The following is a 12215-nucleotide window of genomic DNA, read 5'->3' on the forward strand; positions in this document are numbered from 1 at the left end:
AGACTTGGATTAAACAGTACTAAGCACTTTTGTTAGTGATTCTCACTCAGTAGTTAAAAGCAAGTTCGGGGCTTTCTGAAGGCACTTTGGAGCTCAAAACTTGAATTATAAAATACCACTGTTTTTGGAGGAAGGGCCTGGTTCTCCAGATGGTTAGCCATTAGCCGTCAGCCACCGAGCCCTGACTTGCCCTCGTGACTCTCTTATCTCACAGGCACAGGCTGTGCCAGCCTCTGAAGTCTCCAAAGCCCTGTGATCTTGACGCCATTTTCTCCCTTCTCAGGCAGCTTACCCTCTAGAACAGTGAGACCATGAGGCTGGCTGAGGAGACCCACAGCTTGACCATCTTGTTGAGGTAGTCTCCTTGGTGTGAGGAGAAGATATAAATTAAGAAAATGAGGACGCTCTTAAGAAATGTCTAAAGGTGGGATGGTATTACTTGGAGTGGGCACCTCAGGAAGGGAGACCCCCCTGGCAGCCTGTGGATTTGCTGAGGGGTGCGAGGCCAGGGATGCTGCTAGTTCTGGGGGCCCCAGAGCGGCCTGCCTAGGATCGGGGGACCATCGGTGAGGCCATGCTGTGAGTCCTCCAAGCATGAGGCTCTGGTGTTCAGGTCACATTACACACTGCCACACTGCTTTTTGCTGGAAGGTGTTAAAAACTATTTAGAGCTCCTGCAGTCTGCCCCAGGTCTGGAGAGTCCTGTCTTCACTGTTACTAGTTCCACTATCTCGTTACCTAAAACCTGGATCTAAGGGACTACCTCCTGTGTGGTGTTATCAGGAGATAAGAACTCTACAAAGCAAACAGGAATTAAACAGGAACCGAGAAATGTTAACAGGCAGAGTGGCTTCCCAAGACTTCCTCTTTCCCTTCTCAGAGTCTGCTTTTTAAACTTTTAAAAGTGGAATTGCGAAGTGCTTACCATACAATAAGTAAAAAATGTAAAGCCATATATCCAATTTTAAAATAAATTTTAGAAAGCCTCCAGATAAGAGTGTCATGACAGTTCAGTGGGGGAAAGTGTAGTGTTTTCAGCAAATAGTAAGTGCTAAAGCAACTGGACATCCACATGCCAAAGAGTGAGGTCAGACTCCTCCCTCACACTGTATACAAAGGTTAACTCAAAATGAATCCTAGAATAGAAACTATGAAACTCTTAAAAGAAAATACAGGAGTAAATCTCTGATTTGGAAGTAGATAAAAACTTCTTAGATAAGATACAAAAGTACGCACAACCGAAGAAAAAAAAGATAAATTGGACTTCATCAAAATTAAAACTTTTATGCTGCAAACATACCATTAAGAAAGGGAAAAAACAACCCAGAGTTTGCAAATTATATGCCTTAAGAGTCTTGTACCAGAATATATAATGCAGGGGTCTCCAGCCTCCAGGATCTAATGCCTTAATGATCTGAGGTGGAGTTGATGTAGTAATAATAGAAATAAAGTGTGCAATAAATGTAATGCACTTGAACCATTCTGAAACCATCCCCCACCACCAGCCTGGTGGATGGAAAAATTGTCTTCTATGAAACCAGTCCCTGGAGCCAAAAAGGTTGGGGATCACTGATACAAAGGACTCTTACAACTCAATAACAAAAACCTAATTAAGAAATAGAGGATCGGAACAGATATTTCTCCAAAGAAGATATACAAATGACCAATAGGCATATGAAAGATATTCAAAGTCATTAGTCATTGGAGAAATGCAAATCAAAGCCATAATGCAATGCTACTTCTAAACCACTAGGATGGCTAGAATGAAAAAGATAATAGCAGTTAGTGAGAATGTGGAGAAACTGGAACCCTTGTACAGTGGGAATATAAAATGACACAGCTGCTGCAGAAAGCAGTTTGATGGTTCCTCAGAATGTCGTCTATGCAGAGTACATCATGTGAAATGCCAGGCTTGATGAAGCACAAGCTGGAATCAAGAATGCCTGCAGAAATATCAATAACCTCAGATATGTAGATGACACCACCTTTGTGGCAGAAAGAAAAGAGGAACTAAAGAGCCTCTTGATGAAGATGAAAGAGGAGAGTGAAAAAGGTGGCTTAAAACCCAGTGTTCAAAAAAATAAGATCATGGCATCTGGTCCCATCATTTCATGGCAAATAGATGGGGAAACAATGGAAACAGTTACAGACTTTATTTTCTTGGACTCCCAAATCACTGCAGATGGTGACTGCAGCCACAAAATTAAAAGACACTTGCTCCTTGGAAGAAAAGCTATGACAAACCTAGACAGAATTTTTAAAAGCAGAGACATTACATTGCTCACAAAGTCCGTATTGTCAAAGCTACGATTTTTCCAGTAGTCATGTATGTATATGAGAGTTTGACCATAAAGAAGGCTGAGTGGCAAAGAATCGATGCTTTTGAACTGTGGTGTTGGAGTGCTGGACTCTTGAGAGTCTCTTGGACTACAAGGAAATCAAACCAGTCAATGCTAAAGGAAATCAGTCCTGACTCTTCATTGGAAGGACTGATGCTGAAGCTGAAGCTCCAACACTTTGGCCACCTGATGCAAAGAGCTGACTCATTCGAAGGGACCCTGATACTGGGCAAGACTGGAGGCAAGAGAAGGGACAACAGACAACGAGATGGGTGGATGGCATCACCGACTCAATGGACATGAGTTTGGGCAAGCTCTGGGAGATGGTGAAGGACAGGGAAGTCTGGCGTACTGCAGTCCATGGGGTCGCAAAGACTGAGCGACTGAACAACAACAGAATGTTAAACATAAGAGTTATGTGGTCCAGCGGTTCCACTGCTGTGTATACATCTAAGAGAAATGAAACTCTGTCCATGCAAAAACTTGTGAACAACTGTTCATAGCAGTGTTATTCACAGTAGCAAGAAGTGGAAAACAACTGAAGTATCCATTAATTGAAGAATGAATAAAGTGTGATGTATGCACATAATAGAATATTCTTCCACAATAAGAAGGAATGATAGATGTACTGATACGTGCTACATCATGAATGGTCTTGAAAACATTACGCTTAGTGCAAGAAGTCAGTCACAAAAGAACACATGTTTGATTCCATTTTATGAAATGTCCAGAATAGGCAAATTCACTGCCACAGATTAGTGATTGGTTGCTTCAGGCTGGTGGGGATGGAGTTGGGAGGAATGGGGAGTGACTGCTAGTGGATACAGGGTTTCTTTGGGGGTAATGAAGATATCCTAAAAGTGACTGTGCTCATGGCTTCATGACTCTGAATATACCAGATACCACTGATTATGCTCTTTAAATGGCTGAATTGTATGGTATGTGGATTGTGCTGTGTGCTAAGTCAATTCAGTCATATCTGACTCCTTGCGACGCCATGGACTGTAGCCTGCCAGGCTCCTCTGTCCATGGGATTCTCCAGGCAAAAATACTGGAGGGGGTTTTCATACCCTTCTCCAAGGTACCTTCCCGACCCAGGGATTGAACCTGAGTCTCTTAAGTCTCCTGCATTGGCATGTGAGTTCTTTATCAGTAGTGCCTCCTGGATTATATCTCCATAAATTTGTTTTTATAAAAGGATACAAGACCATGTTAGATATATCTGTTTTTTTAAGCTACGTATTCTTAAAAGTATATATACGTTGAAAACAGACTCAAAGAAGATGTAGTTAAAATGTTTTAAATACTTAAATCTGGATAGTGGGATTCTGGGTGTTTTCTGTAACACTTATGCTTGGTTTTGTAGTTGGGGAAACAGCTCCCATGGGAGGGGCTTCCACTGTGCCTTCTCCTGGACCATGCAGCCCCTCGTGAAACCCTCATGACCCCAGACTCTGTGCGACCAAAGCTTAGCAGCAAAGCCTCTAAGCTCTTTTTGTCCCTAAAAAGCTGGGCTCATCTGACTGTTTATAATAGGAGAAGTTACACCACACAAAGTAAATCTGTACTATTTTTTTTCTACGGGTTAGTTTTTAATAAAATACCTCCCGAGAGCTAATCAGACAGTTCTAATGGCCTTGCTTCAGCTCCTGGCCATTGAGCTCTCCAGACTTTATTTTGGGAGCCATTTTTAGAAACCTACCCTTTCTAAATACACATTTTTAGTTGAAATGGTGACATGAATATGCTTCTCACATTCCTCCCTGCAGCCAAATAGCAGCCTGAGGAAGTATATGCACATTTATTGTTTAAGGTCTTACATGTTTATGACTTTCATTGAAAATGCATTCTTTCTAGCAGCCTGTTGAACCCAGTTGTTCATAAAGCTGCTCTGATGCATTGTCAGCATTCTGCTGCTCCTGGATTTTTCTTTGTTCCCCTCAAGTCTGTGGAGAGACCCTGCATTAGAAAAAGGAACAGTTGAAAAGAAAAAACACAACCTGCTTGTCAGTAATTTCGGAAATTTGTTTCCACATCATATGCCTTTGGCGTGGACAAAAGTTGTGAAATAGGCTTTGTTTCTTTCTATTTTGTGTTAAACCCCGTTTCCTGTGAATAACTTGGGTGTAAGGAGAGGTTAGTAAAGGGCCAGTCCTCCCACAGGAGAAGGGAAAGAGTGACCTCTTCTCTGTACAGCCTCCAGATCTGAGTATGACATGCACTGTCCTGCGTGGGCAGCATCTTGGCTCTGCCCGGCCTCCCAGGGGAGGAGGGCATTGTCCTTGGATGAGTGCTCACTCAGAAGTCTGCATGGATAATCTCATGTGACTCAGAGACAGTGAGTAACCTCGGAAGAGCTAGACCGGATTCCCCTTGGGTGGGGTGCAGACGTTCGGGCAGAGAAAAAAAGCGATTCCAAAAGCCACGTACAACTTGAAGCATGACAGTGCTTGCTGGGCACAGACTCCCGCTCATCCATCCGGGACCTGGTGGCCGAGGTGCCCTGGTTGCCAGTGGAAGCCTGTACAGCCCAAGGGCACAGCGAGGGTACCCCACAGCTGTTCACACAAGGCAGCTAGAGCCGTGTCTTCTGAAATGTATTTATTTTTTAAACCAGAGTTTAATTTTTTTTTTTTTTAATGAAACTCACCAACATTCATAAGGGAGAACTTTGAAAACATCCCAATTTGAAGGACTCCTCAAACATAGACTATCCCTGCTTATATGCAGTAACATTACATTGAGAAATGCAAGTGAACACCACGTGCCCAAAGCGAGAGACGGCACATGTTCTGATAGGAGTAGAGGACAGGTGGGCGCCGGGTGATCTGCCAAGCTCCGCACACGCTCAGTGACCGGTTCAACTGGGTCACACCCTAAGGGCTCCGGACTTCAGAAGAGTCACACAGAGTTACCTGCCATAGACCTTTAGGACACTCGCGCGTCACCAGATCTCTTGAGTGTCAAGTCCATGAGCACCAGGCCACACACGCGTGTACCCTGCCACCAGCCTAGGACACAGCTGTGTGGGGCTGCCCAGGACAGACGTGACGGGCGTGAGCCTGCACGCATGGAGCACAGAGGCGTCCGCTGCGTGTAATGGCTGCAGGCAGCCGTGAGGACAATCCAGATGCATTGTGTCAACCGCAGAGGGAAGAGAAAGGGTGAATAGCCCCCGGATCCTGCATTTCTCGTTCTTTTGGCCTTTGCCTTCCAAGGCTAATTGACTCTGTGAAGCTGTCATCTCATTAGAGCCCTCAGCACAGGACATGGCTGTCACACCAGGGGCCAGTCACTCCTGCTTCCTCCCACAGGACGGAGCACTGGGGGACAGGGAGGGGCTGTGAGTCAGGCTGCGCTGATGAATTAGGGGCCTCAGGCAGGGCACTGATCAGGGCTGAGTCTGTTTTCTCCTCCCTAAAATAGAAGTAAAAGTTCTGTCTTTCTGGGGTATTGTGAGATGTAGATGAGGGAGCCTGAGAAGGAGTCTTATCCTAGGGCCGGGTGTGGGGTCAGTGGATGCCCCAAGCATCACCTGTGCTCTCACAGGGGCTGTGGGTGTCGTGGACACTTCTCCCTCTGTTTGTCCCCCACCCTGGCCCTCTCCCACCAAGAGTCTAGGGCTCAGTACTCAGCCTTGGAAATTAGAGGCTAACAGGGTTTGCTCTTTTCCCACCTCCCACGTTGGGCTTTCCTGGTGGTTCAGTCAGTAAAGAATCCACCTGCAATGCGGGAGACCTGGGTTCAATCCCTGGGTTGGGAAGATCCCCTGGAGAAGGGAATGGCAATGCACTCCAGTTATTCTTGCCTGAAAAATTCTATGGACAGAGGAGCCTGGAGGGTTACGACCCATGGGGTTGCAAGAGTCGGACACAACTTAGTGACTAAACCACCACCACCACCTCGCATGTTGGCCATGACAGGTGTTTGGGATGGATTGTATCCAGTGGAGGGTAGGCCTGGGCAGAGATGGGTGAGGACAGGTGTAGGAGTTGCACAGAATTCCCCTCTCTAATCCAGGGCTGTGGGTCTCAACCTCACCTGCTCATTGCATCCATGAGAGAGCTTCTAGAAAATCCTCTTACCCACTCATATTAGCATCTCCGGATATAGGACCCAGACACCAGTATTTCTAAGCAACCCTTGCCCCTCGCCCAAGAGAATCGTGATCTCATAGGAGTCAGGCTAAATGTGAGAGTTCTGGGGCTGTCTGGGGAGACCAGCTTGACAGTTAGACATCCTGGGAGTCTTAACTGGAAGAAAGATAGGCAAGCATTTGATGAGATGTGTCATTGAGTCAGAACGTTGGTACCAAGCTGATTTGGGGGCGGGGGGTGCGGTAGGGTAATATGGCTGAGCTAATTGTATGAAATATTAGCCGGTTCATGAGAAGACTGGTAGCAAACGAAAATAGATGAAGAGGGGTTTTCATCGGTGATGGTGGCTTTTGTTTCTCTTTTTCTTGTTCACTGACATAATGTGGGACTTGTAATTTATAGGGAAGAAATACGACTCACGTGGTTCCCCCATCTCGAGAGGGAGGAACCTTCAGTGACTTTATAAAAATAAGCACCTGTCTTGTTCTCCAGTTGCTTTCTAGCTAATTTTGGGCCCTTTCCTTTTGCCAGTTGCCAGAGGCGCCACCCTCCGAGGAGGAGGAACAGGAAGCCTGGGTGAATGCCTTGCTTGGAAGAATGTTTTGGGACTTCTTAGGAGAGAAGTACTGGTCTGATCTGGTGTCTAAGAAAATCCAAATGAAACTCAGCAAAATAAAGGTATTGTTTTCTACACAAGAGTGTTCCAATTCATCATGTCTTAATTTCTGGAAATTTTATACGTTATGTCCTAAGTGAAAAATAATGGGGTTGAAAACATAGAGCAAATGGAGAATAGTGAGTTCTTACCAAATAACACATCTGGGCTGTGACCTTGACCATCTGACTAACTGCATCTGGGGATTTGGTGACTGCTCCTGTTTACTTTTTTTCTTCCATGGCCCTCATTGTTATCCACTCTAGGATTATCAAATCCAGGATTGGATCTGGGACCATGTGAGCTTTTGTAGCTGTTCCGCTGTGTAGAATTCTGTTACCTTTAAGTTAGTAATGAACTTGAATCGTTTGGCGGGAGAGCTCACCCAGCTGCACAGCATGTGCTGTGGGGAAAATGCCAGACTCCATGAGGCCTCTTTCCCAGCTCCTCTCAAAGCTGGGAAGGCCTCTGTTGCGCCCTCAGTGTGTCTGCATTTGACCTTTACTTCTGGCCAGATGGTGTTTTTATTTTGGGCTTGCTCTCTGCTGAAGAAACAGTCCCGGCGCTTGGAAGTGAGTCTAAACTTGCATAAGTGTTCTTCACGGTTGCCACTTAGTGGCTCATGCAGTGCCACCTCTGCCAAGCAGCAGACCTGAGTTAGGTGACTGAGACTTGAGCTTTTGAGCCAGTGAACACCCTGCCGTGGCCCGCAGATCCTCATGGAGAGCTTGCCCAGTCAGCAGCTGAAGTCAGTGTCTTTTGGGTCATAGCCACTTTGGAGAAGCAGAAACATATGGATCTTTTCCCTAGAAAAAAGCACCGTGACACAGAATCCTGCCCATGATCTCAGAGAGTTCAGGGACTCCATGTTAGGAGACAGTGAATGAAGGTAAAATGGTGTTCGAAGAAACTGTGGACATGGAGGAGCTTTGGTTTGGTTCCTTTAGATCATGAACAGAGCCCTTCCTGACGCAGGCAGGCTCTCCCTGCCACGCGGCTCACTGTCGTCCCTTCCCCACGCCCCGAAGAGGAGGAAGGGGCACCACCTCAGCCAGAAGAGCGGGTTTCGAGGCAGAGTTCAGGGCAGGCTCTCTGGTCAAGGCAGGGAGGGCTCTGTGGACAAGGGTCAGCCTGTTTGTGTTCTCCGGGCAAGTTGAGGGTTGCCCGCTCTGCTGGCCAGGTCCCCGGGGAAGCAGGAGGCAGTGTTTGGAGTGGACAGGCCAGCAGCCACCCTGGAGCTCGCTCAGCCTCCTCCCCTTTCTGGAAAACCATGGAGGGCTTGAGGTCTGGGTGGAGGTGCAGGGCAGGGCTGGTACCGCTCTTCTCCCAGAGACTGTCATGGGCGCTTCCCTGAGCAGGAGGGCCACAGGTCATGGTGACGAGGGACACCACTCTCCCGTTACAGATGTTCCAGAACAGACTGGGACAGGGTATCAGAATGCTGGTGCTGGGAGTCCACCTCAGGTGGAGAACCGTGGGGTCCCTTAACCCAGAAGAGGTTGAGAAAAGTCTCGCATTTTCTTCTTCTCCCTTTGCTGGCTGGTCATGTGGGCTATTTTGCAGGACACAAACTTAAACCTCCTCCCATTTTTTGAGGTCAGAGTACTGGGAGGTCAGGGAGGAGAAAGGCGTCCTGATCCAGCAGCACCAGCAGTTCAGAGGCGGGGACTGTCCTCCCCATACTGCCAGCCTCAGCACCTCCTACCCCCCACCCCCACCTGAGCTGTTGCCCCCAGAAGTGCCCTGCAGACGAGAGGGGGGAGCCTGGCAATGGGATAAGCCAGAAAGCAGCAGGGTATCACCCCACTTCTGAACCTGCCACCACCCCTGCCAAGAGAACTACAATCAGCAAATAGCCAAGTCTCCCTAGGCAGGGCCGTTCCGTAAACCCAGTGGTGAGTGTTAGTGAATGACCAGTCAGGAGCCAGCATGGCTGGAGGAGCCCCAGCTGCCCCCGGGACAGAGCTCTGCCCTGTCTCCTGGTCTCCTCGAGGGCATGACACACGGGCAGCTCTTCCTGGCTGCAGGCTCAGGGTGTTGACCTTCACCTGCGATTATGGCTCACGTCGTGAAAGAGCAGCCCTGTGTGTGTAGCTGATGCCCGGTGATGGGTTTAAAACAAGCTGAGTTTCTGTCCTGACAGCAGGTACACCCTGCTTGGCCGGCTGCTCCGGCACCACCTTGGAGCCCCCGGTAGTTATGGCCTCTGTGCCCAGGTCAGCAGATGCTGCTCAGTTATTGCAGTGGTTTCCGACTCACCCCCCAGCAACCTGGAGAGTGCCCGGTCCCCAGCTGGGTTTACGTGAAGGGTAAAGAGCACACCCTGGGTTCCCTTGGGTGGGAAGAGGAGAGTCTCTGTTGGGGGAGTGACCTTTCCTTGGCCCTCCCCCGCCCCCACAGGGCAGAAAGGAAGCTGCTCTTGGGCCTGGTCCTGAGAGTTTGGATTCAGATCATAGATCTGAGCAAGGGAGAGGTAGGGGCTTGGTTAGAAATGTTGCAGAAGCTTGGAGTTGGGCACTCAGGTGAGTAGGTAGGAGAGACGCCTGGCTGCTCTCCATCCCCACTCCTGCTTACTGGTAATTGGTGCCCACCACCACACCAAGCCTTTCTCAGTCTCCTTCAGTTCCCGCTTTCATCTCAGGCCCTACCTCTGCCCTCTGGGGACTCCAGGGAGCCAGGATGGGGGTGGGTGGGAGGCTGGACGGGGCACAGGGAGGGACTCCACGTTCTCTGTCTGCAGTCCACTCCCTGTCTTGGTGTCGGCTCCTGTTCCCATAGAAACCTGACCTGCTCCAGAAACACTGGGTGTTGGGATGACAATAATAGACACACAAGACTGGGGCAGGGGTGCCAGATTTTGGCTACATTCTTGGCTAAGTAGCATTTCTGTAGGCTGCTTGGGAGGCCAAGTACCATATAACATTGATGCTTTGGAAAAATGGTTTTCCAAATAAAGCAACCACCAATTCAGAACACACATTTGAATACTGTAGTCACGTTTTGTCCGTCTCAGACATCATAACCTATTTAGCACCTCCATCCCCATAAAAAATCAAAGATGACATTCTCTGACTGGCGAATCCTGAAAATGTCTTGAGTTTCTCTGCAGAGAGACAGCTAAAGAGGTCCAGCTCAAATAGGCACAAAATTCATGCTTGGCTCGATGCTTCTCATTTTATGGGAGATGTTCAGCATATGTTCAAATTTTTTTTAACTCTTAATTATATTCTAAATTTTACAAAATTATTCTAATGTTTAACTGGAGCAGTACTTAGGAGACTAAGAAAATTCTGGGGGAAAGAAAAGAGATGGACTTGCCAGACATAAAAATGTATTTTAAAGCTACAGTAATAAAAGCACTTTGATACTGTTAGGAAACAGTGCTCAATACAGACTCCAGTGAGATGGGAATCTCATGTTGAAAGGTGGCTTTGCAGGTCAGTAGGGAAAGATTTAGAAATAGGTTAAGACGCCTGAGTAGTCATTGGGGAAGAAACTAAGGTAGATTCCTAATTTATGTCTTACACCAAAATTAGGAATGGACTAACTAAACTGTATTGTTTAAAATATACATAACATACATTAATCCAGGTGGAGGAAACATAGAATTAATTTTTGTGCTCTGGAGATGAAGTAGGAATTTCTAAGCATGATACCAGCACTCTTATTTTAGTTCATTTAGAGTAAATTCTTACTGACAGCTGTATTAGTCAGGGTCCCAGTGGGAAACACATGACACGTTCAGATGGAACAAGCCGCAGGAGAGAGTTTAATACAGGGAGGATTTAGGAAGGTGTGGACCGATGCAGAGAAACCAAAACGCCTAGTGCAGTACCCCAGGGCTGGCGGGGAGCAGTTACCCAAACTCAGGCAGGGTGGCTGTGCGAAGGTGCTGCCTGTCTGACAGGAGCTGGGGCCTTGAGCAAAGGGCGGGGACGAGTGCCCAACAGTGCTTCCCTCCCGGTACCTCCCAGCCACCTGCCCACTCGTGTGGCCCACTGGCCAAGCTCAAGCAGAAGTCAGAGGGCAAGAGAGGTCATCCGTGCGGTTCCCACAGACCGGCCTCCTGGGCTATAGAGAGGAGCTCAAATCCCTGGGGGCGAGGGAAAAAGTCTAGCACGGGTCAAAGGACGTGATTTTTTTTGTGAGGGGTTTTCATACATGTTGTAAGTTGGCCTACAGTCAGTGTTCTAGTGACTTCCTGTCTTCCCCACTAGTCCTCTCAGAGAGGTCTGTTTTCCCAGACTTCAGCCAACCCTGGGCATTATTCACCTGACCAGCGTGACTGATTCCTTCTCCACAGTCTGGCCGCTGGCCACTCAACACCCTCAGAGACGCCTTCGCTGACCTTATCCAAAACTCCCAGCCTTCCTCCTCCCTGTCACCCATCTTGTTTTCTCTGTAGCCCAGTCAGTCTCTGAAGTTAGGCTGTCTACTTTTCTGTTTCTGCACCTTCAGCCTAAACCCCATGAGAGCAAGGACCTTGCCTGACTCGTCCCTGGCTCTGTCTGTAACGTGATGCGTCATGTGTGGTGTGTGCCTAATCAATTTTGGCTAAGTAAATGTGTTCCCCACACCTGGACCATTGTTCCCCCTGAGACTGTGGACTTCCAACATTAACCAGGCTACTGACGTGTCTCCTTCGTTTTCCCTTCTCTCTTCCAGCTCCCGTACTTCATGAATGAGCTAACTCTGACAGAACTTGACATGGGGGTAGCTGTGCCAAAAATCCTGCAGGCCTTCAAGCCTTACGTTGACCACCAAGGTAACTCTTAACTGGCTCCAGAGAGGAACTGAGCGATTATTTGAATGTTAAAATGTTGCCACCACTGCAGATTGAAAACCAAGGCTTTGTGTTTGGTGAGAGTTGGAGGCTTCCCTGTTTTGGGGCCTCCCTGGTGCAGAATTTGCTTGCAATGGGTTTGATCCCTGGGTCAAGAAGATCCCCTGAAGAAGGGAATGGCAGCTGACTCCAGTATTCTTGCCTGGAGAGTTCCATGGACACAGGAACCTAGTGGGTATAGTCCACAGTGTCACAAAGAGTCAGACGAAGCTCAGCAACTTTCACTTTAGGGGAGGTGTTTTTAACCATAGTTCATGTTGTGTGTCTTCTGTTCTTAATGG

The 12215-nt window shown here is 47.8% G+C and overlaps 1 protein-coding gene across 5 annotated transcripts in view; it reads left to right on the forward strand.

Moving 5' to 3' along the window:
- Positions 1-12215, forward strand: part of TEX2 (testis expressed 2) — a 109622-nt gene that overhangs the window by 73592 nt on the left and 23815 nt on the right. For all 5 annotated transcript variants that reach the window (XM_070479790.1, XM_070479791.1, XM_070479788.1 and 2 more), the window contains exons 6-7: positions 6968-7114; positions 11757-11856. In XM_070479790.1, coding sequence (XP_070335891.1) covers positions 6968-7114; positions 11757-11856 — 247 coding nt within the window. The remainder of the gene's footprint in view (positions 1-6967; positions 7115-11756; positions 11857-12215) is intronic.

This window comes from Odocoileus virginianus, chromosome 17, assembly GCF_023699985.2.
Source record: "Odocoileus virginianus isolate 20LAN1187 ecotype Illinois chromosome 17, Ovbor_1.2, whole genome shotgun sequence".
Classification (NCBI taxonomy): Eukaryota; Metazoa; Chordata; class Mammalia; order Artiodactyla; family Cervidae; genus Odocoileus; species Odocoileus virginianus.